Source organism: Melopsittacus undulatus, chromosome 3 (assembly GCF_012275295.1).
Source record: "Melopsittacus undulatus isolate bMelUnd1 chromosome 3, bMelUnd1.mat.Z, whole genome shotgun sequence".
Classification (NCBI taxonomy): Eukaryota; Metazoa; Chordata; class Aves; order Psittaciformes; family Psittaculidae; genus Melopsittacus; species Melopsittacus undulatus.
The window spans coordinates 16,635,601-16,660,573 of NC_047529.1; the positions used below are offsets into that span (position 1 = coordinate 16,635,601).

The 24,973-nt window shown below is 43.3% G+C and overlaps 1 protein-coding gene across 1 annotated transcript in view; it reads left to right on the top strand.

The window, feature by feature from the left end:
* Nucleotides 1-11,383: 11,383 nt before the first annotated feature.
* The window catches only part of PKHD1 (PKHD1 ciliary IPT domain containing fibrocystin/polyductin), a 243,492-nt gene continuing 229,902 nt past the window's right edge, over nucleotides 11,384-24,973 (top strand). Inside the window, exons 1-9 of the mRNA XM_031046619.2 lie at nucleotides 11,384-11,435; nucleotides 12,525-12,606; nucleotides 15,186-15,323; nucleotides 16,252-16,351; nucleotides 18,750-18,807; nucleotides 20,143-20,221; nucleotides 22,466-22,540; nucleotides 23,450-23,514; nucleotides 24,500-24,539. Of these exons, the coding sequence (XP_030902479.2) occupies nucleotides 11,384-11,435; nucleotides 12,525-12,606; nucleotides 15,186-15,323; nucleotides 16,252-16,351; nucleotides 18,750-18,807; nucleotides 20,143-20,221; nucleotides 22,466-22,540; nucleotides 23,450-23,514; nucleotides 24,500-24,539 (689 nt within the window). The remainder of the gene's footprint in view (nucleotides 11,436-12,524; nucleotides 12,607-15,185; nucleotides 15,324-16,251; nucleotides 16,352-18,749; nucleotides 18,808-20,142; nucleotides 20,222-22,465; nucleotides 22,541-23,449; nucleotides 23,515-24,499; nucleotides 24,540-24,973) is intronic.

A 24,973-nucleotide genomic window follows, 5' to 3' on the forward strand; every position in this document is an offset into this window, starting at 1 on the left:
TTTCAGGGCTTCATCCAGCACTCAGGAGAAGAGTTTATCTCATCCTTTTCTCCCCTCTCTATCCTTGTGGCTACAAATAAGTGGCCAGGGTTCCTTGGAAGCCCTCTGACTGCAGCACCGCTGAGCAGATCCCTAACCCAAACCCCAACCTGGGGTCCCTAAGGGCAGCCAATAACCAAATTAACACCTTATGGCAAGAACTCCACCTGAGAGCTAATCGAGCTGGATTTATGGGCACTGGGTTCAAATGGGGATAGAGCCAAACTTTGTGCAACTTAAGCAGAGTCCCCACCATCAGGGTGCTGATTTGGAGCCCTCACCAATGCCCTTTTCTGTACTTACACCCAGCATCATCCCTGGTCCCCAGCTGTTGCCCTTGAGGTTTACACAGCTGCCATGGGGAGCAAGGGAGCAAGGGGTGGTACAGCCTTGCAAGTGCCTGGGTCCCGCAGTGGGTTCAGAGGTGGACACGTTTGGGCTATAAGAGGAACAGGTGGGTAAAGGGCAGACAGCAGGAACACTGACACTGTTATTAATGGCCCTTCCCCCTATATGTGCACAATGGTGCTGGAAAACGCTGTATGAAATGTGTCTGACCGGGCTGAATGAGCCCCTTCCCTAAAACAAAGGCATCATCTTGCTTTTGGAGATTGAATTGAAATTCAGTTTGCATTTTAACCCATGCACACCTTCTAAATTAAAACATTAACACATGCGTTTAAGTAAACAGGCTGTGATCAAGTCTTCCTCATTCCACCTGTGTGCTTTTGTCCTTCTCTTCCTATTTTTCTGCTTCATGGTTGGGTCCATGAGTCTGTGCAGCAGCAGGCACAAGGATATCTGGATTAGAGCTCTGTGAATAACCACTTATTCAGATCTCTGGTGGTACTGCAAAGCTAGGAGGGAAATAAATCTTGTTGTGGTTTAACAGAAGGGTTTTTTTAAGACCTGGTAGAAAATGGTTTCCTGTTGGATTCAGGCAGTTTATGAAGACTCTATGAACATGAGGTGAAAACCAGATGGAAATGTGAATGAAGTTATTGTGAATAGGAAAATAAATTAAGATTCAAAGCAGTAATAATAGTAGGTGTGACCAACCCATCAGTGGTCTGAACTGAACCCTCAAACATCATTGACCCTTAATTTAGGAGAAAAGCAACATGCAGTTAGCACATTTGTCTTGTAGTTATACTTAATGGTCAAGATAGTTTGCCAACAGTCAAGTGTTTTTTGCCTTTAGTGTTTCATCCACATACACATGTTATTGTCCCAGCCTCATGGGACTAAATCTTTCTCTCTGCTTGCAGGAACCTATCTTTCTGCCTAAAGATGGTTATAGGACTGGCTATGGTAATACATAAGCAGAACTTGTTGTGTGTGCAAGCACCTGAAATACTTGAGGAAAAGGCTTTGCTCTTGCTGGATGGAGCGTAAAACTGTTTGCTTACAGTGTAACTGCTGTTGTTGAGCTGACGTGGGGGCTCTGTGACTTCCAGCAACCAGAGACAGCCGAGAATGGTGAAAATACTGCTCTTACCTGTTGGCATTAGGGCAGGCAATCAGTGGGTCCATAAAAACCAAGGCTGATCAAGCCTATGGTGAGACTTGTTTTTTGACATTGGCAATACAAAGCAGATTTAAGGTTATTTATGTACCTGCACTGCTTTCTTGTGGTAGAATAGGTTTGGTGCTCATTTGAGCGACATCCATGAGTTTGTGGCTTTTATTCCCAGGAGGACAATATCCCCAAGATGCAGTAACCAGTATGTTCACATGAGTCCATCTTACATGAGTATGCCTGGGAGTTTGTTGTGCGTGATGGATATTAATCTATCAGATTAATAGAGTTAGGACTGAGAGAGCCCATCAGTGCTTTGCTGGAGCCCACCATGCGATGACAGGCTGTGGAGCTTCCTACAGCTTAAATGAGACCAAATCCCACCCCAAAGATCTGTTGACAGAAAAAGATCTTATTTTCTATCAAGTGGCCATCTTTGCACGTTTCCCTGCACAATTGGAATCATTGTCAGTTGTTCTTTTTATTTATTTATTTAATCAGGGCTGTGGCACATCTTACATAGAAGCCAATTTGTGCAAATAAAGAAAACCCCAGAAACCAGTGTCACTTGATTCCAGCCCTGAGGAATACAGTGGCAAGCCATCCCCTCGCCTGGAGGTGAAGCAAAGCCCAGGAGCAGCCTGCTGCAGGCTCTTTTCTTTCATGTGACTAATACACCCAAATCCCCAGCCCCCGGGGGCCCAGGGATCACTGACAGCAGTGGCAGGCTGTGAGAAAGGGGTGAAGGGAGCAAAACTGTGCTCTCCTTTCATTCACCAGGGTCAGCTGTCCCACCTGTTCCCCCTGCTTAGATATGGGTAACAGGGATGGAGGGGATGGGCAGTGGCAGCCTCCACAAAGAAAACTCATTGAACAGAAGGAATTTTGTATTAAAATGAGAAACAAGTGGGCATTTGCCTTGCCACAAGGGTAGGGACAAGCAGAAGAAAAGAGACTTCTGGACACAGAGGCGGGGTTGGTATTTGCCTGAATCACTCCTCTGAGAACTGGGGACCAGGCCAAGAAGAAGTTTCCGAATGAAAGACTAATGACGGATGAATCTCAATAGGTGCTGGGCTGCAGTTTGATTCAGAAACCCAATCCACTACCAGCTGTTTATTTAAGCAAATGCCATGGCTTCAGTCTGCACTAGTGCCTGCCTGAACTTCCCTAGGAGATTTCCTCCATCAAAGCGACACCTCTTGATTTCAACCAGGGCTGCTGCCTCTGGGGTCTGCTGTCCAACCTGTGCAGTTGTTTTGCAAAGACGTTGTCACATATTTTGCAAAGTCTGCAGCAGGCATCTTTTTCCCACAGTCATGTGGGATTGTGTTTCTGTGCCCCTCTTTAAATGGAAAGCTTTGTTAGGCCAGACACTCTCTGGTATTGTGTGGTTACAGAGCACCAACACAAAAGAGCTGTAGCCTTTCTTGGATGCTATTGTTAGCATGATAAAAAAGCCCTGTAACACAGAGATTGAAGGAGGGATGGTCCATCACACTGAAACTGAGCCTTGCTTGATGGGAAGTGTGAATGAGATGGCGTCTGTGAACAGCCCAGCAGAGGAAAAACTCTGTAAAGATCTCAATAACCAGGATGTTTTTTCAAAGTGCAGGCACAGTTTAGTGCTTTATTTGGCTGTTTTTATTGGGGAGGATTCCTATGGCATGATCTGTCTGGAAGCCAACCTTAACCTCTGTTTTTCCAGGCCATTCCATGTGCTTCACAGATCCCACGGGACCAGGGAAGCATCCTCTACATGTCGGTGAGAAGACCAAAGCTGTAACAGACAAATCCCCTGCAAGATGCTGGTTTTTCCTTGCCCCATTGCCTTGTGCATCCACAGGCTCCAGCATCTGCTGCAGGCAGGCGGCTGGGTGACTCGAATCCCCTCCGAGACCCATGCAATCACAGGGGAGATGAGCTTAAACACACTCAACCTTGAAACCAAAGAAGCCTCAAACCTGTCATTAAAGCAGCTGCACTGGCAATAAATTTAGTATTTAGAGAAGTTCATCGCCTGTTTAAAATGCAGTGAGAGTAGCTATGGTAACAACTTCCACAGAGTTTCATCATGCTGAAAAGTGACCCTGTAAAGACATTCAGAAAGGCTCCTGGAAGCACCAACATTTTTCCTCTTAAAGGAAAGAGTGGAGCCTGATGCAAATCAGTTGGAAAGATGAATCTGGCAAGTCAGGCAGCTCAGTTACAGGCTGCAAATGTAAGTAGAAGTACTGGTAATAAAATGTTTTAAAATCTAAAATGTTAATAATGTGAACGTTAAGATTTTCAGAAAACAAAATCCTTGTATTTAGTGTAAAGCACTAGAGGAACTTTGGTATTAGGGAGCAGGAATAAGGGGAAATGTGAAGATATTGGCACTGCCTGGTACATACAGAGGATACTTTCTGTTTTTCAGCTTCTCAGCTGACTTTCAATCCCCTTTTGTGAAATTCTTATTACTTTCCCTAGATCAGCTCATGCAGAATTCATGTTAAGATCTCTGCCTCCACCACCCCACCTTGTGTAAATAATAGCAGACAAGGGAGCAACTCATCTGGGGAGGTTATGGCCTGATGCCTAAAACACCAGAGTAATGATAAGGAGATCTGAGTGTCATTCCTGCCCTACCAGGGGCTCTTGTCCTGATTTGGGAAATGTTTATGAACTAGCTGTATTGGCTTTCTCATACTCTGATTTTTGTGCTAAGGTGTTCAATGAGGAATTGACTATTGCCTAAACCAGACACTGCTTTTGAAATCTCTCTGCCCATCCCTGGCTGTTTTCTTGCCCCACTTGTGAGCTTCCAGACAGAAGTGTTTTGTGACTTAAATACATTGAAACTGAGAAGGAAAGATGGAACTTGTATTTTACAATACAAGATGCACCTAAAATCTCAAGCCAGTCCATATCAGCCAGACTCCTGTGGCCAGGACCATGATGTAAAGGACACAGTGGGCAGCACAGCCTGTTCTGGCAAACCTAGGAATGAGTACAATGGCTTGGTGAGGACATAGATTTAAGGCTGAGATGCTGGTCCCATTTGAAGGATGCTCAGGGCTGTAGGAAGTGGGGAGGCAGTGGGTGCAGTCCATCCTACATGGTGGGACGTGACATCACTGACAGGTATTCGCCTGGTCTGTGGAAACCATGAGATCCTGATTACAGCTAAATAAACCCAACCCTTGTGGGTCCCCAGGGAACAACTTTGAGCATGGTTGATAGAGGCCAGATCCCTGCTTAGCATTACTGCACTTGATCTCAAATCACCTTCCCATGGATAGCTTCATGAGGTGGATGCTGAGGGCCAGGATGAGGGAGGCTGGGGTTCAAAGAGGGAAATGCAAATAAAAAGGGATTTCCAAATCCCCTAGTTTCCCTTGGGTATTCCAGCTCAGCATCCTGCCTGATGGTGTCTAACGAGCCTTTCAAGAAAAAAGACATCAAACCCCAGGATTTATTATTAATCAGTCCAGCTCCTTAACACCTTCTCTTGTGACCCTGGTTGCTAGGAAATTTGTGTCAATACACAGAAGTGAAGTATTAATAGAAAGAAAGAGCAGCTGTAAGAGCTCTGCACAGAGTAGCACGGACAGTGCAGGGGCTGCCCTTGCAGGACATGCTGGCCTGCAAAGTCTTCCAGGCTATATGTCTACTTCAAAAGAGCCCTACAGGGCCCTTTCCTGCTCCAAGCAGCCTATGCTATTAAACTCAAAACTAGCCTCAAAAACTCAGTCACACCATCCATACAGTCCAATGGGACCAGGCACTGGCCATGCTGACTTCTGACCCATGCCTGAGAAATGTTTGTGCTAATGTGAGCTGGCCTGGGTCAGAACCACAGAAAGGACCATGTCTGGAATTTGTGATCCACGGAGATGCAATGTCCAAGCCCTCAATCCTTTTATTTCACTCAGAGATGTATCTGCAAAGTTTGAGGCACAGGTTGCCCAGTGGGCAGCGCTGAAGTCTTCCTCAGAGACTTTCCAAGCTTGGAAGCTTTGCTTCAGAGCCTCAATATTTGCAGAAGTCCTGGTATGATTTTGGCAGGAGGCTTATGATGTGAATGGGTAACACATGTCCTCTTAGGCACACAAGATTTACAGGTTGCCTGGGGAGGTGACAAATGCAATAGGTAGAGGACATTAATGTCTGACAATGCCAAGCTGGAAAACATGGATTTGTCTCCAGGAACCATGTTTGGAATGAGTCCCTAATTTCAAGCAGTTCATGCTGTTTTTCCCCACTGCGTGTCCAGTATGACACACCTTACACTGGAGGGGAAGTAGTTTATCAACAGCCATGTGCGAGAGAAACATAATACTGCTGGTCCATTAGGCTTCTTTCCTTTGGGGTGATTCATGCTCTATTTACAGGTGTAGGTGCAGGTACTGTGAGTGGAGGCAGTGTTCCCACATCATTCCCTCCTGATGATGTCTGACTCTGGGAAAGAGCAAGCAGGAAAACCTGGTGCCCTTGACATGGACTGGTGAATCCACCAGCAGGGCTGGGAGGAAGGATGGAAGCTGCTGACAATATTGTTAAATCTCACCTTATCCCTCATTATCCTCCCCTCAGCTGTTCCCCTGGGAGATGCCATTTGGTGTTTAACAGCTGCAGTGTTCCTCTCGCAAGGTGGCCGTGGTGAGAAGGCCTGAAGGGGAATGAAAGGGGAGTCTTTGCTTGGCTTCTGCAAGGCTTTTCTATCTCAGAAGTGCTCCAAGTCTTGGGGAAACTGAGTGAGAGCACCTGCCCTGCAAAAGACCTCATGGGCTGTTCACTGCTGCCCCCATTTTAGAGGAAGATGACTTGAACATCACAGAATCCCAGACTGGTTTGAGTTGGAAGGGACCTTAAAGCTCATCCAGTTCCAACTCCCTGCCACAGGCAGGGACACCTTCCACTAGACCAGGTTGCTCCAAGCCCCTGTGTCCAACCTGGCCTTGAGCACTGCCAGGGATGGGGCAGCCACAGCTTCTCTGGGCACCCTGTGCCAGGGCCTCAGCACCCTCACAGGGAACAACTTCTGCCTAAGAGCTCATCTTAATCTCCCCTCTGTCAGGTTAAAGCCATTCCCCTTTGTCCTGTCCCTACAGGCCCTTGTCAAAAGCCCCTCTCCAGATTTCTTGTCAGCCCCTTTAAGGCACTGGAAGCTGCTCTAAAGTCTCCTTGAAGCCTTCTCTTCTCCAGGCTGAACAAGCCCAGCTCTCTCAGCCTGTCTCCATAGAAGGGATGCTCCAGCCCTCAGGGCATCTTCAGGGTCTCCTCTGGTCCTGCTCCAACATCTCCACGTAGTTTTTACAGAAGATGAAGCTGTTTGTTTGGCACAAATCATGCGTTAGTGAGAGAAAGAGCTGCGGAAAGGTTCCACAACTTCTCCTGTGCTCTATCTGCTCGACTGTGGCTTTTCGCTCAAGCACAAAGGGTTAACAGAAATCGGTTCTGGATCTGTGTCAGAGGGAGCCGTGGCAGCTCGGCTGCCCTTCTGCAGGTTCAAGTGGTCAGAGGATCTTCAACGGCTCCATACTTCCACCTAGTGACGGAATGCTACTGCTCACACCTCCCGCTATGTGTCCTGTGTGCTTGCAACGACGGAACGTTTCCCAGATTCCCAAAGCGGAGCCTCTCCAGAACGCTGTTTCCACTCACACGCCTAAAATCTGAAACCTCCAAATAATTAAGAGCAAGCAAACAAAACCAGGCGGCCTGGGGCGATGCGTTTGAGCAGAACTTTCCTTCAGCAGGAAAAAGATTGCTTGAAAGCATATGCAAACATTCACTCATTCATCAAACTGTATTGCTTTCTTCTTTGGTGGGTAATCATACCAAAACATGCTAACCAGCTTGTAGTAGAAGAATATTTACACTTCATATAACAAGGCTCTTGTGTGACTTGACCATTCCTTCCTGATTTGTGGCTTGTGTTTCTGGCTATTCACAATTTCATAGAATCATAGGATTGTTTGGGTTGGAAGGGACCTTAAAGCTCATCTGGTTCCAAGCCTTTGCCACAGGCAGGGATAGCTTCCACTAGACTGGGTTACTCAGCCTTGCCTTGGACATCCAGCTTAGCCTGTTAAGGTCAGTGTTCTTCACGAGCTTCCCTTTCTTTTCATGTTTCAGCTCCTTCAGGGGGATGGTTCTTCATGCAGCATCTTACCTAATCTGTGACTTGGTGCAAAGAATAAACCCCATGTCCCAGTCAAATCCTTTGGATCTACAAATCAGACATTTTGTAGAGCTTTTCCTATGTAAAGCATTTCCTTAGGTATGGATCATAAATTGTATACAGAATGACAGAGATGAATACTCTTCTTTTTTTTGCTCATTATGATTTACAGAGTTTGGGTGATATTGGGAATAGGAATGTCAGCGCCCTGAAAGCAGCCGTAAGCTTTAATGACCTTGATTCAGCCTCACCTGGGACGCCCATCCACGCACTACCTATGGGCCAGGATCAATATTTAACCTCAATTTTAGGCCTCCTTTTGAATGCTGGTTTTCAGTCCCATGTGTAGTTCTGCTTTCTACCTGTGTCCTTGGTCCATGTTGTAGTTGATCCTTCAGCCATGCGCCATCTTGCTCCGGTGAGGACTTTTTAGAGGGACCCAGGACCTGGTCTGTGCTCTTGTCTGGGGCTGTCAGAGAGAATTCCTTCAAATGTATTCCTTCTTCTGATCATGTTGCTGGTGTAGTTCCAGCTAATAAGTAAACAGTGTAGACTACTGAGCAGGATAGGGTTAACTTCCATTGGGTTCCTGTAATCACTGGCTATATGCAGCTGAGACACTGGGGTTGAAACACTGGCCTAAGAATAAACCAAACACAACTGGTTCCATTACTGGGCAAAGCTCCAGAACTTCCCTGAAGGTTGATTGCCTGCGAGTTTGTGCTTCTGTGTCTCTGAATTGAGGCTAAGTAAGAACAAGCAAGCCCATTTCACCTCCCTTTGGGGATGAGGTAAGAGCATGCACACATACTGGTGCATAGTAATTCATTAAACTGTAGTTATGCTGCTGTGTCTGAAAACTTCCTCTGGATTCCAGTGGAAACTTCCATGAAGGCATCCATACCAGTGCAGGGGCTCAATGACCCATTATGTTTTTTGTGGCTTCACCACAAAAAAATCTGGTCTTCAAATAGATGAGTGCAGAGAGGGCAGTCAGGGTGATGGTCAGTAATTCAGCACCCAGTGTAGGCTGAGTTGGGTCTTCTGTGCTGCCAGTGCAGGCACATGGCTCTCTTGGGGTGAATGATAGCACTAAGTCCACTGAACTCTTCTCCACTGCTGATTGTATAATGACCTGCAGGGATGTAGGTACTTGAGATGTGGTACGAGGTTTGAACACCCTTTGGGCAGACTTCCTGCCAAATGCAGACACTGTTGGGAATGCCATGGAAAAATTGGATTAAGAGTATATAAGGAAACCTTGAAATCCACTGGCTGTGAAAGCCATTCCCAGATTGGGTTCCCAGATTGGGTATCAGCAGAGCAAGAAACAATTCCATAAGTTTTTCTGTAATGTTGTGATAGAAAAAGAGGATAAAATGGATTTGTTGTCCTCCTCTTGGAGAAGCTAGTCATATACCAATGAAAGAACAATTCCAGGTTACGCTCTCTGTGGTCATGAAAGACTTGGAACAAAACAGTTAATAGCAGCAAGTGACTTAGGTTAATAATTAAGCATGCCCAATGGAGGGCTCTGAGCTGTCTGTGACAGGTATTGAGGCTTTTGAGAAACTAGTCTGGTGGGTTTCTGAACACTGTGACTCAGTTGCTTACTTAACTGAGTGCCCAACACAATCTTAGACTGAAAGCCGTGGTAGAGCTGGCATCAAAGGGATGGAGCAGATATGATGATATGGGAGCCTCTGAAGGAATGGAAGAGCATCAACTTGAATAAGGTAACACCAGAAAAAGTAAACCTAACTGATCCTTTATGAACCTGCTTTTAAATGCAAATTTTACATGCATCAGAGCTCCATCTGACCCCTAAAAATTACAGTTATGTTCAAATGTCCAAGGAATATAGGGAGAAGAGTTACAATAGGTCTTGTGGTACAGTAGCAACAGAAGCTTGGGGCTGGACTAGATGACCTTCCAACACAAACTATTCTATGAAGCTTATAAATTGGCTTCACAGGGACAGTGTATTTGCCATAATTATGGGGTAAGTAAAGCTTCTGTCCAACTCACCCCTGTTACTCTCCTGTTGTATCTTTTCTAGGGTGCTAACTCACACTCCTTCCACTGTGCATCTCTGCTCTTGCCTAGCAGCTCTGTGGAGGCTTTTTATATAAGGTTTCAGGACCATGATGTATAGTATGTGGATGTTCTTAAAACCATGTTTATGGTAACAGCAACTGGGGAGGAAGCATGTGAAAAACAATAGCAACTTTGCTATAAGGTTTTCTTTTCCTAGAAGACCAAACAGCAGATTTAGTTTCTTTAACATCTGCTATGAATGCATTGATTTCACTCTAATCTTGCAAAGTCCCCACTCCTAAGGGAGGGAGAGTTGTTTTAGAGGTTGCAGTATTTATTTTAGCATTTGGTTTAGACAAGGAATGCGCTTTTGGAACAAGTCTTGTCATCTTCAGATAAGGTGGTATGTTTCATACCATTGAGTTGTCTCAGTGAATAGATGACAATCCTTTTGGGTGAAATCAAAGATATGCACCAAACAATGCTCCAACCATTAATGAATGTTCATTCCTTGATACTAGGCTAGAGCTAGTGCTGTGTGTAGCATCCCTAAATGCTTGCCATGTGAATGTTGGGTCTTCAGCATGGATTGTTTTGCTCTACACACCTACTTCTACTGGGTTGTGCAACAAATGTGGACATGACTTTACTTTGGATTTTGTCCTTTTCTACCATCACCAAATGCTTTGCTGCCCAGTACTGAGCAGTTATTCCCATTCTCCGTGCATTTAGTCCCTTTTCCATTATACACTGCCTCATGCAGTGATTTTTTTTCTTTCCTCCCTCATGAGTGCAAAACCCAGGTTGAAGGCAGTAGAAATTGCTGGTCTATATTTTTAATGTTACAGCAGTTCCTGGAATGGACTTTGTAAAGACAATGTGTGATATGTCTGGTTATGATAGCAGGCAAGACCAGGGCATGTCCTAGTCTACAAGGACTCAAAAGTTTATTTCCTTAGATTATTAGAACAGCTCACAACTGTTGTGATCATGTGTACCTGTAGTGTTCTAAACAATAACTAGGCACACCTGAGGAGCCAGCATGGGCCATTCCCAATTTGGGGCTAGCTGTTTAAGGCTAAAGGGTTTAATAATATAGTCAAGTCCTGTTATTTGTATTTGGAGCTGGAGAATGAGCATGAATGAATGAAGTTTACTGTAATAAATGCAACAATTTTTGCATGAAGTAGCACAAAGCTAGGAGAGTTTAGCACCATCAGCTTTAAATTCTATAATTGCTTTCACCAGTTCACCTGTGTTTAATTAGAGTCAGTCTCCTAAAACATGGCCCCAGTGGGGGAAAGCTCATCCTGAGCTTGGCTGGAAATTGGACTGCTGATAGAGGTATATGTTCCATATAGATCTGCTGGGTGTGTGGAAAAACAATATGGTTTGCCATATATTGATCTTTTTTACTGTGCGAGAGGTGAATCGGTGCTTTCTTTGTAATTTGACATTGTGGTCCATGTTGTCTGCTATAGCACACACCATTGCTCCCACAAGCTTTCAGTGTGAAGAAAATACAGATGGGGTTTGTTTCAATATTACAGGGAGGTCCTAAGGCCCTAAGTCATGATCCTGTGGCCAGACTCTTCTGAAATGCCCATCCAAAGTTCAAGATGAACCCTTGGAGATCATCTTTTGTGGGTGCTGAGTTGATATTCTTTGCAGGTGGGTGATAGAGATGTGTTGTGTCCACTCACATCGCGTATACAACACCAACAAAATTCAGTGTCACTGAGTTGAATATAGACTGATTGTGAGACATGGAGAAGCATCTTTTAAAGGTTTTGAATACCATGAGGTATTGACTGAAGCATACTGGACGTTGTCCACCCTTATCAATGTTTTTTCATGGTACTATTTCCATAGCTAGTGGGGGTTTCTGAATTCATTCTTAATTTTCCTTGTTCTATGTGGGTTTGTCTCATGCCTTGAAAGTTGATTTTCATTCACTTAATGATAGTCATATCACTGTTTGCGTGTTGATATTAAGGATTCATGATGCAAGCACCCCTAATATTTGGCTTCAGTGATCAATACTTGTATTCATTGAGATTGCATTCACATGCAGACAAGAAGCTGGAAATTTCCTGAAATGCTAAGCAGGAAACTGGTTATCCCTGTAAAAAGAGTTCTGGAAAATTCTGATCGCTGATATAAAAAAAGCCCAACAAACCAGCCACTGATTCATCTTTATTAGTTTTGGAAGATGAGGGTCCCCAAAATGGATCTTAAATTGTCTAAGAATATGATGTCTTTGGGAAAACATTGAATAGGAAATTACATGTGACTTAATTTCATGAAGGAGAATTTCCTTTGCAGGCCTGTGATTTGTTCATAAAGGCTTTGGTTAAGAAAGAGCTGGACAGTCTGTCTTGGAGTCAGAAGAGGATATGTTTTGTGGGCAGCCCTAAGTTTGGGACAATGTATGGAAGCCAGCAAACGTGTTTCTTGGAGAAATAAACATGAAGCTTACCATCTTTGTTTTAATTCTTGAGGAGAACAGGAGGCTCAGACTGTAGCTTCGTTCACTGAGTCCTGAAGGCATCAAAACCCCCCTGAAGGGAAGCAGGACTATTACATGTGGGAGACAGTTAGGGGGAGGGGGCGAAGGATGAGCAATATGATGAATAGGGATAACTGAGCAGAAATGAGATGAAGGGTGGGATCACAGGAGGACTGCTGGATGAACACTGTTTCATCTTGAATGATGCTTACATTAGAATTCAGCCTGATGTAGCTGGGTTGTTTTCGCAGTGACAGCCACGGGATTGCTCGTTAAGCCCCAAGAGGGCAGTGTCGCTGGAGGAACGTGGATTACTATTACGCTGGATGGTGAGTTTTAAACTCTTATGCAGCAAGTGTCAAACAGAATTGGTTCAGTTCTGCCGTTTGTGGTTGGAGTGACAAACCCTAAGAAACAGATCCTGTGGCCACTGTAACATGAAATCAGCTTGAAATTATTATTTCATATGTTATTGCTGATGGTTGCTTCTTTTTAAGTTCTTTCTAAATTACTGAAATCAGATTTGTATTTATTTTTGCAGACATAAAGCTAGAAATTTCTTCCCTGCTACCCTTTTCTTTGAAGAAAATTCTGTTCACAGGTCCTGTGATGTTGGAGCTTTAAAAAGACTAATGATAAACATGAGATCTGAGTGAAAATCACAGAAAATGACATGCCACACTTGTTTGGGCCCAAAACCAGCTGTACAAAGCTAGGTCTGATTTTCTGCAGTGATGAATATTGATTCATTGGGAAAAGAGTTGGTTTCTGAGCCAGCTGTATGTTCAGTATGCTCAAGTTCTGATACTTGGTCATTGATAATTATGATGAGTGGTATCAGTCTTATTTGAATATTGTGAATTCTCAGAGAGATGATAAAATAGAGAGCAGAAAGGAAGCTCAGGTCTTCAAGGGAGCTGTTTCCCCAACAGCACTGTATGGCTGGCAGAGACAGTCAGAGCTGGGATCTTGCAGTTCAAGCAGAGTTATCTTATTTTGGTTGGTGGAGTAGAGAGCCAGGCCTTGGGAGAAGGGGAAAGGGGGAAAGAACTTTCCTGGGACCATGGAGAAATATTTGCTGCAAGTTTAGAAATTACTGATGTCATTGAAATTATGTGGGCTGGGAACCACCAGTGAAGATCGTGTGCAAATGGAGTGTTGTTTGTAAGTCTCTTTCATTTCTAGTTTTGTTTGATTATGCTAGAAAAGTTAGACTTAATAGCTTATGTTCACATAAATCTTGACTTTATGAAGATTCAAAGTATTTGATCCTTTGGATAACTCACTCTAAATAAATAGGTTAAGCAGATGCGCCATACAGCACAGGCCAACTTCAGGTCTTGTCAGCAAAGCAATGCAAGGCATTGGCAACTGCACAGACTGTGGCAAGTGGTACTGATTTTGTGGGTGGTTTAAGTATCTATGGGCATGTGTATGTTCCAGTGTAGATGGCTGAGGCAATTCCAACTCCCAATATCTGCGAATCTCTGCAGTAGAATACATGTGAAAGAGACCAAATACTGAATTAGAGGCAAAAGCCCATGCAGTTGCACTGTGGGATGAACTTGGGTTTATGTGTGTGCTGGTTTTGTCTGGCATAGAGTTAAATTTCTTCACAGTAACTTGTATGGTGCTGTTCTGGTTTGAGCAGTAGCAGTCATTTTTCTCGTTCTTGGTAGCTGGTGCAGTGCTGTGTTTTGACTTTTGGGCTGAGAACGGTTGTTGATAGCAAGTATGTTTTGAGTTACTGCTCAAATGGTTGGTTTTGTCCAAGGCCTTTTCTGAGCTCATGCTCTGCCAGGGAGGAGGGGAGGCCGGGAGGAAGGAGAGACAGGACACCTGACCCAGGCTAGCCAATGAGGTATTCCATACCATAGCACGTCATACCCAGGAGGTAACTGCGAGTTACCCGGAAGGGCTGGAGCTCTGAGGGGGATGGAGGAGGTATCGGTCGGTGCTCGGTCGGGCAGGGTGGGGTGAGCTATGGGTCGGTGGTTGGTGAGGTATTGTATTCTCTTCACTTGTTATTGGCTTTATCATTATTATTTGTAGTAGTAGTAGTAGCAGGAGTGATTTGTGTTGTGCCTTAGCTATTAAACCGTTCTTATCTCAATCCGTGGGTGCTACATTCTTTGGATTCTCCTTCCTAACTCTCCGGGAGTTGGGGGAGGAAGGGGGGGAGTGAATGAACGAGCTGTGTGGACTTGGTTTAAACCACGACAGGTGCCAAGTTTTGGATTTGTGCTGAAACAGTGTTGATAACACACAGATGCTTTAGTTATTGTTGAGCAGTTCTTATACAGCATCAAGTTATTCTCTGCTCCTCACACCAACCTGCCAACAAGTAAGTTGGAGGTGCACAAAAATTTGTGAGGAGACATAGCTGGGACAAGTGATCCATCTGACTAAAGGGATATGCCATAGCATACAGTATCACATTTAGAAGTAAAACTAGTGGGGAAGGTCGGCAGAGTGGAGCCACTCTTGGGGACTGGCTGTGCATTGGTCAGTTGGTGGTAAGCAATTATTTTCATTTGTATCACTTGTCGGTCTTGGGTTTAATTTTCTTCTCTATTTTTTCTCTTTTCCTCACACATTTATTATTATTATTTCTCTTTAATTATTAGCCTGTCTTCACCCACACATTTTCTCACTTTTACCCTCACTCTTCCATCCCATTAGGGTAGGGGGTGCTCGAGCAGCTGTCTGGTGCTTAGTTGCTGGCTGGGGTTAAACCACAACAGTCTGAAATTACACAAATGTGATTTAAACCAGAAAAAGATGAGGAGCAATGCTCAGCGACCTTAAAGAGAAGCTAGGTTGCACACTAAAAAATGTTTGTTGTGTAAATAATGTGATTAATCCTAGCCTCACAGAGCTCTTCTGATTGTCTTTGATTGTTTAGGTGCAAGATCTGACCAGCTAGAATGTGTACCTTCAACCAGCACATCCCATCTGCAGGTGTTCTTGGTGAATCCAGACCTGCCCAGGTTGCCCTGTGATGTCTCCCCTCTGTATTTTGACTTATGCACTATAAGATGCAGAACAAGGTATGATCCACAACCTTAGTGTGGGATGAGGCCTTACCATTTGTTTTGTAGGATCCTCGTCTTCTTTCAGTATCTGTAAAGGCAGTTTGGGAGTTGAAGGAATTCTTGTGGGTAACTCCAAGCTGTGTTGTATTTATTCTTGTTTCAACTTAATAAAGCACGAGGCAGCCTAGTGTGGGAGTCAGACTGAGTCTTCTTGGAGAGGCTACGCTCAGATCATCAGTGGTTTGTAGACATCTAATTCTTAGCTGCAAAGTGCCAAGCAAAGCCTTGGCAGGAATTTTGTCAGCTTTTGGTGCCCCTGTCCTGTCCAAGATCATACAGAGAAGTTGTGAGTATAGCAGGAAACAAATGGTTTAAGGTGGGCAATGTAAGCTCTCTGTTTTCTATCCTGTCATAACTTTAAGGAAGGTTCTTTGACTGGAAGATTGAGTGTCTGAAGAGGCTGTAAAAGTGACCTTAATGGGGCTCTTCCATCTCTTGCTGCTATGATTTGGCTGGGAGTTAATTCTGCTGAATGCTGTGCTGTGAAGCTGTGTGCATTAATGATGCAACATTAGTTTACAAACCAGGATCAAGATGCCCTGTAGATCCAGGCAACCCTGGGTTAGTTTAATACTAATGAATAACAATTATTGTCTGAGCATATCTAATGAGCTTGTCTTTTTTTCATTAATGTACAATTTAGATGGAGTTCTGCAGTCCTATCACCTTCTGCGCTTAACTGTAGCTTCTTTAAAATTGTAGTTTTAGAGTTCAGGTTCACATGTATTGAGGTTGGGTTCACAGTGTAAACTTGCTTTACTCTACTGAAACCTCAGTGGACCTGCGAAGAATGGAGACCCTGTGAAGTGCCTGGCATTTCCTAAAAAACATAAACCAAATCTGTATAAAAATAACACGACATAACACATCCTCTTGCACCTAGGTCTTCGCCCCAGGAAGGTTTGTACTACGTGGAGGTGATATTGAAAGGACGTGTGATTAACAATCTGACTGAGGTGGAGAAAGAAAACTTGACTTTCAAGGTGACCACCAAGCGAGTATGAAGTGACGATTACTAATTCAAGGTGTTGGAGTCAAACTTGAGACCCAGTGTCACAAGGAATGTGTTGAAATATTCTCTCTCATTTATTGTGTGTCTGAATGTCAGCACAAGAAGTCAGGATGCTCCTTCTGTCCCTTAAAAATTAAGTGCACTGAGGCATTCATCAGTGGCACTGAGTAGGTGACCTAAGAGGTTCTTTCTGAATCAAAAATCTGGGTCCACGTTGATCTGTCTCTGCACTTAAACCACACATTCAGAAGACCCTATTGTGTCAGCAGATGCTATGCTGGCTTATTCTGGTGTCACCCTTCAAGCTGTAGGGTGGAAGCTAACAGTCTGCATTGGCAGTTAACCATAGGCAAGAATAGATCCCATGGTCACAGCTTGTTACAAGAGAGGACATCTGAAGAGGGACTCTTCATCAAGGGCTGTAATTATAAGACAAGGGATAATGGGTTAAAACTGAAACAGAGGAAGATCACGTTAGGTATAAGGAAGATGTTCTTTACCGTGAGGGTGGTGAGCCACTGGAATGGGTTGCCCAGAGAAAGTAGTAAATGCCTCATCCTTGGCAGTGTTGAAAGCCAGGCTGGACAGAGCCTTGGGCTACATGGTCTAGTGTGAGGCATCCTTGGCAGGGGGGGTGGAACTAGATGATCTTAAGGTCCTTCCCAACCCAAACCATTCTATGATTCTATCTCTTCAGGTCTAGGACAGCTCTCCACATTTAAGATGAGCAAGATTTTGAAAGCTCAAACCTCAGTTGTGATTTTGTATCTGCTGCTCAGTTACTTTGAGAGCTTGCTGCCCTTCCACCCTTCTTCCCCCCACCAAACAGTATTTCCTTTGGCTCTCAGTGTAAAGGCACACTGTCTCGGGATGTTGTGGCATATGGTGGTATTAGGCCAATTAATGACAGTGGTGTCAGGGTTTCTTGCAGGGCAGAATCCTTAACCATGGCTGTGTATTTTGGGACAAAGCCTGGTGCGTCTGGAAGTCACATCCCACCTCTGTGCTAACTCTGAGCATCAAGCAGGAAAACCCAGCACGTTCAGAAAATTGCACATTAAAGCTGAAGAGTCATTGGGTGGTTCAGCTAGCTTAGAGAGTTGATGAAAAATCACCAGGGGATGCTGTTAATGAGGCACATTCCAAGCTAAATAAAACACAATGTGTCTCTTTGTTTTGAGGCTGGGACCTTGGAGCTATGCGTATTAAAAATTAATTTTGCTTCCGCATTAGATTGAAAAAGCCCGCTGCAGGCAGCAACAAGTCTGAACAGCTCGGAAGACTTGTGCCAGCCAGTGGCCCTAGCTTTCATGCTGCTTTTGGCTGCTTCTCCATATCAGCTCCAGCCCAGGGTACGGTGTGATGCTACCTTTGCTTCTCAGAAGTGTCCATCACCATATGGAGTTTATGGCTACTCATTCATTTTTTATATGACCATAAGGAGGAGGGAAGGCAAAGGCTGAGCTTTGAAAGGGAGCGGAGTTCAAAGAAAACTCTGAAAAAAACCCATAAAAGTATGTACAAATGTGTCTTTTATTTGATTTAGGTCTTCTTTCAGTTTTTTTATGCTATTTATTGGGCTAAGAGCAGCATCTGTAAGTCAAGAGGCAACTGGAGAAAAGATGCTCTACTAGTTGAAAATGCAGCCAAAGCATGCACTGAGTCAGGTATCTATGTGTCTCAGCTACTTTGAGAGGCTGGTGATGACCTTATTCCGCTTGGAAAGTATCCCTGTGTGCTCCCTGTCTTCTGAGAGGCTTGCTTCAAAGCACAATCTCTCTGCCCCTTCTTGAACTATAAGTCAAAAATAGTACCCCATAGCAGGTTTTCAGTATTTCCTTGCTGGTCCCTCAGAGGTCCATGTGGTGCTTTCATTGAGACACCTCCGATGTATTCTACTTCATTAAGATGGGCTATGATAAATGTTTTCTTTGTTATGCTGCAACAAGCTTGCTAAAGGCTAGATGAAGCATTTCACTTATATGATATTGAAATAGCTTTTGAGATTATACTATTGAGAACAAAGATGGTGCCATAATGTAAGATGAAATTGAGGTCTCGACTTCAGATAAAGCATGGCTTAGCTTCATAGTGTATTCTACTGTGTCTTCTGGAATTTACTCAAGCCAGGGTGCACAATTTGGGTGCAAAAGAGGATGCTAAAATAGCAGTAATCCATACTCTGAATGTGGACTGGGTAAGAAGGAGATATTTGCTCTTTACTCCCTTCCCAGAACAGGGCTCTGCTTCAGAGATCAAGTCTGATGTCTCTGAAACGTGGTTGCTGACTCTGTTGAACAATGTGTAATTAGATATTGTTGGACTGCTGCGAAAATAACTGCCATTTAACTACAAATTTCTCTTTGCAGTTCTCTGCTGCTCAGACACCTGTGGTTTACCAAATTAGCCCACCATCTGGCATCCCAGGTACGGGACCTCCCTTTAAGCTGGAGCCCACTTTAATTATCTGAGCTTCCATACTGTCTTTCTCCTTGTACAGGGTTTGTCTTTCTGGGGATTAAAATGGGCACCTCTGGAACTTAATGTCTAAGCTGATGCTGAACACAAAATGGGTTTGCACAAAGGTAGAGAGTCTGCAGCACTGGGTGCAAAAGAAAATGAGTAGCACAGAGTGACCAGCTTATTTGGTACATTCGGAACCCCAATTTTGCCTAAGAGATGTTCAGCAGATGGATGGATCTAATCAGTTTAAACAGAGTAATCTGACCTTATTTAGCAACAGTTTTAAGAATTAGCTCTTAGGTGATACTGTAATGCCATACAGACATTTTGGTTAATGGGGCTTTAGATCAGACTTTAGAATTGCATGAGAAAATGGTAACTGATTTTGGTCTGCACAATTAACTGGTGTATAGAAGACCTTTTTTCTCCTATTTCTATTCTGTTTGTGTTTGCAGGCTGCTTTAGAGAAATACTGAAATGCTGGTTTCCCAAGTTAAGCTCAATAAAACATTTTGGTCTCTTAAGAGTGGATCCTGCAGCTCACATAGATGTTCTTCAGTCTAAGTCCACCCCTCATTTCCAGTGATTTTCAGGGGCAGTTCAGCTCCAGATTCTCATGCCATGATTTAGGGTGTCTGTATGGAAGTTTCTTTGTGGTAAATGGGCGTTTGACTTCCTAGGGTAGTAAGTGAAGAACACAAGAGTAACACTAAGTGTTATTTGAGGTGTCCTGGAGCAGGTAGATACAACACAACTACAAAGATTCATTCCTTTTTGGAGCCACAGTGGGAGAACAGAATGCCTGAAATGGTTTAAGGTACTCCTATGCAGGCAACTGAACCAAGCTGTTGACCAGTGTGGTCAAGGGAGTGTTGTGAGTGATTCAGCTTGGCCATGTAAATGGTGAGGTCCTTTGTTAGACCTTGACCCTGTCTAGTGTACTGATGATGTGATTTTGGTTGCCTCACGAGGTTCTACCATAGAATGGGGTTAGAATGTGGGGTTTCGTTAACAAAAGAGTTGAGGAAAATGTATTATCAGTATAAATACTAGATCTGCTAAAAAATCAGGAATGGAGTTTTTTGTGGGAAACAAAGATGTGTGTTTTGGGAAAACTGAATTAAGTGGAAATTCACCTTGAACTATGGTAGAAGCTGAGAGTAGCCATCAGTGCGGCCAGTTAGGCACCTCTCTGCAAAATTATTAAATCTCGAGAATTTCCTTTGTTCAGCTCAGAAACTCTTCAAATAAGTTATTTGCTTTTAAGACTCCCTTCAATTTCCATTTCCTTTTAAACAGGAAATTTAATAGAGATTTATGGGAAGACAATTGCTGCAAGATATGAGACCCTGGACTTCAATGTGGATTATATTGATGGGTAATTACATATAGGCAGCTTTCTGACCCAGTCCCTGTAAATTGGAATTTCTTACATCAACCTCCTTGACAGCAATAAATTGCAACCAGTTGGCCCACAATTGCCATTTACTTCCTTTGTGGTTTATTGCAGCTCATGAGTTGGGCTCCAGCAAACTTTGTTAATCTAATTGCAACTGGTCCATTAAGCTAGTTGGTTTGTTTACTGGCAGCACAGTCAATCACAGCTCAGTGTGAATTGTACTGTAATTGCGTCTGGTTGCTGTAGATTTTACTTTGGCTAGCAAATTAAAATTTAACTAATTAAAATAATGTCAGAAGCTAAAAGTTAAATAAATTTTCCCTTCCATTTGCATTTTTAGAAAAACTGTTAGCTTGAAGCAGATGCTCTGGTGATTCCAAAGACAAAGCAGAAGTATTTTGAGACAAAGGCTTTGTTGTTCGCTGCTTTAAACCCTCTCTGGTCATTTCCTTGCTCTCAAAGGTTTTCATTTTCCGCTGCTTCTGTGGTTACATGCAACAGAACAAAGCAGATAGATTTAAAACATTTACTTCAGGACAGAAAGCACTTTAAGCACAGTGAATCTAGAATGAGCATGAACACTGACCCCTCTGTCTGTCATGTGCGTTTCCACATATATGAAAGTGTTCTCACTACTGAGTTATGATTTCCTTGCATGAGTGTCAATGGCAGTGAAGAACTAACCCCAAGTGAGTATTTAAAAAGAAACAATTAATAAAAAAATAGTTAATTAATTAATTAACTAAAATTAATCTATAGTTAGTGTGCTGGCACTTTAACGATCATTTCAGTAGCCAGGGAAGGTGTATATTCTCCGTAGTTAGAAATATTAGTTGCAGCAGCAGATATTTGGCCACTAGATGCTTTTTGACTACTTCTGAGTTTGAATGGAAATGTCGCTTGCCAAGTAATTAAATTCTCTGCCACCATGAATGAGAGTCCATTGCAGATTTCTGCCTTACCAGCTGCACCCACTAGTTAGCCCTGCACTTTTTCTCACTGGATGCACATTAGCATCCTTTGTTAGATATTAGTTATTGTTTCACCTGACTCCAGTGGCACTGTGAAACCTTTGATCAGTGGGATGAAAGGCTGGTCTGTCTGACTGCAGGCTGGACGTGCTTGTGTGCTCCGTTGCTAGATTACTAATTTACAGCTTAACATCACTATCACCAAAGAGGAAATGGCCTCAAAGTCTTTACATACCAGACATTCACACTGTAGCTTCACATGAATACTTTGCCCATTTTTGGTGTGCCAGTAAATACATACCAGGTGGAGACTTGCACATGACTGGAGCAGTCTGTTGCTCAGTTCCAGTCATTCAGGATTTGGACCAAACACGAATAGTTTTTGTATTTTTGAGTATGTTCTGCACCCTCTTCCATGCTCTGTATGGGATGCAATGGTCCAACGATGCTGAACTAGACATTTCACAGCACTGATGTTTTTTTTTCTATTCATGTTTGAAAGATATCTCACTATCAGTAAGCTGTGTTAATAAAAGCAAACTCTTTTTATTAAAACTTCATAGAACTGCACTTTGAAGCATGGGCTTTCATTAAAGGTTTTAATGACATCTTTTCCTTAATTGCCTGTTAATTCTCAAAGAAACATTGCCAAACTTTGCTTATTATACTAATTATTGTGAATTTATTGCTCTCACTTGATTCATCCCGTGTAGTGGAAGTAGTCCCTTGCCATATTGGTTCTGTAAGGTGGGGATTTGCTTGAATTTGTTGTTAGGAGCTTGGGTGATTTCAGCAGAGGTTGTTTGTTGCATTTTTCCTCATTGAAATCAAGGAATGACTGAGCTGTATCTTGAAGCAGTATGGCTGTACAAGCATGATTCTGTACTTGAGCTGCCTTCTTCTTCTGGAATGCAGGTGTGAGTATAGCCCTCCTGGAGCTCACACTACCAACCCTTCCCTACAGGGAGGAGGTATTGGAGCATTCAGAACTGTCACAGATGTCTAGAAGATGGGCTTGTCACCTTTACAGAGGTGCAGTTCTCATAGTATTTGGGGAATACACTTTGCAGGTGAATAGATAAGAGATTAGGGCTTGTCTGGTTTTCTAGGTTAATAAACGTTAGATAAAAGTAAGGAAAAATTCCTTCCCATTTGAAATATTTGCTCCAATATGAGCAGAGTCACTTTTTTATCTGTGAAACTTCATCTGTGTCACCTCATATCTCATCTTTCCTGTTTATGTTTTGCCCAGGCCAGCTATCCTTGTGGCGGAAGGAGATGGATGGACCAGCCTCTGTTCTTTTGCTGACAGGCAAACTGGAAGCATGTCAGTTATTGACTTACATTTGGTTTGTGTTGGTACAAGGACTTAGCACGTCTTGTGCACAAATCAATTCTTTGGTTTTGAAGAAGCTCTTTGGGTTAAGGTGGAGAGAGATCATGGGGAGTTGATCTTATGGTCTGTGACAGTGGTGGGTGAGGGTTCCTGGCTCTCTGTAGCTCTAACCATACATAACCAGGCATGGCTGGGGCCTGTTTTCTAGCCTAGAGATGATACACTATGCCCTGATCACGTCTGTTCCATTCAACTCTTTAGACTCCAAAACATGGTAGTCATTTCCATGGAAAAGGGTAAGTCACTTTTACAAGGAACCAGGAAAAACCTGCTCCCATGGAAGTCAGTGCTAAGTCTCCTGGGGTCCTCACTGGACCCTCTTATGGCACTGTAAAATTATTCCTGGCTCTCAGGAGGGGGTCTTCAATGAAAATGTGAGTTTATAATGGGACTTGTATCATTCCTTGGTTCCAGAATTTTAGTCTAGTGCAAGCATATCTGTTTTAATTGCTACCTGCTCCTCTTTTCAGATGAGGGACATGCAGAAAAGCTTGTCCTCCTTTTCATCCTCACCTATGCCTGGACTTGTCTTTGCTCAGCTTTTATTTCATATGGTGGTTCTGAAGGTCATCAATAGGATCAGCTACTGGAAACAAGGGTAAAAGGGCAAAGATGGAGCACTATGTCCAGCTGGGAGATATCCTCCTAAGCTGCTGAGCACTTGATTGCCAGTGGGGAAATGGGTTGTTCCTCTTCCATCTCACCTGTTGCTTGTTTCTAAAGGGAGCCAAGTCTAACCAGTTTAGATCTAGCCCATGTATTTCCTTTGTTAGATGATTCTCATTGTATTTTGCTTTCTTTTACTCCCAAGGCTCAGCAAAATCCTTTGTCTCTCCACAGCTACCCTATTCATGCAGAAGATGGACTGGGAACCCTGCAGTGCCGGGTAGAAGGGAACCACATAGGTTGGTGGCTATTTCTGCAACTCCAGAGGGTAGAGGAAGGGCATCAGTCAAGAGTTTCTTTTGTTTCCAGTGTTAAGACTGTGGCTCACAGCTGAGCCCACAATAACAGTTTTATATCAAGGTTTGCAAGTCTTCATCATAATCAATGCAGTGATTTGCATCCTCTTCACAGCCTTGGAGAAAATGGAGTGCAGTGCTCAAGTGAAACCATGTCATGATGTGAACAGTAGCAGCAGCAGTATGATTTATTGTCTTTGCTGCTTATTACTTTTACTTTAATCCTTTTTGTATGTGACAGACCTTAACTTTTCTGTTTTAGTAGAGGAATAAATTTGGTGGTATTCATGGTCTCTGGTAACAGGTTGGATCCCTTTCATTTTTCTTTGCTTCTAAGCACTCTAAAGAAGATTCTGATTTCTTTTGGAGGCTTTGAGCAGCAAGCTTCCTACTTGGGAAAGACTATCTGAGTTAAATATTTGAAATAGAAATTGATACTTAGCTCTCATGTAGGCAATGATGGCACATATCAATAGCCTGAGGTTATGAGGTTTTGAGATATCTTTGGGTATCTAGGAGCTCTCCAGTGGGATGTCAGTGTTAATGGAGGTCTCGAAAGCGATCTGAGCCTTCCAAGCATGGTAAATGAGGTCAGTTAGGATACAGAGGGTCTAAGATGACATGGAGCACTCTATGTTTAGACAACCAAACCCTGTTCCTGACATTCAGCTTGTAGGTTTAGATGTGTAATCCTACAGTATAGTGCCCACCTGCAGTCTAAGGCTCTAAGATCCTTAAGCTGTTATTTGGTTCAGTTTCTGCACACACATACATACTCTGCTGAAATTAATGCAACTATACTGTTGTAAGGAAGTGTGAGGAAGAGGATAATCAGGCCCAGGAGACCTTGGCAATGTTTGGTAGGATGCACTCTTCATGAAGTCCTACACACTTCTGCCATAAAGCATATTACTTTTCCTTCCTCCAGGGTCCCACAACGTGAGCTTCTCTGTTTTTAACAAAGGAAAGTGAGTAAAAGAATCTTTTTTTCCTTCTGTTTCTGTGGTTTTGCATGGGGACACAGCTGTGTTTGATCTAGGATAAGTACATAATGTTTTCACTGAATCCTGTATTTCATTGCTTAGAAGTGAGGTTTTGCTGTCTTAAGATGATCATCAGATTGGGAATGAAAAGGGAGAGAAAAGCCATCTCTCCCAAAGCATCTCTGCTTTGTTTTTTAATACATTAGTTTCAGTGTCCAAAACATAAGTCATCTGCTAAACCTAGTTGAATAAAATCCTCTCACCTCGCTTTTAAATATTCATCCAAATGGGAGAGAATTTAGCCATAAGGGGATGTGATAAGAATGTATTTTGACAGTGTCAGAAGCATAGTTTACAAGTGGAATAGTACTTCTAATAAAAAGTTTCAGCTATCTAATGGAGTCTCTTGAATCCATGTT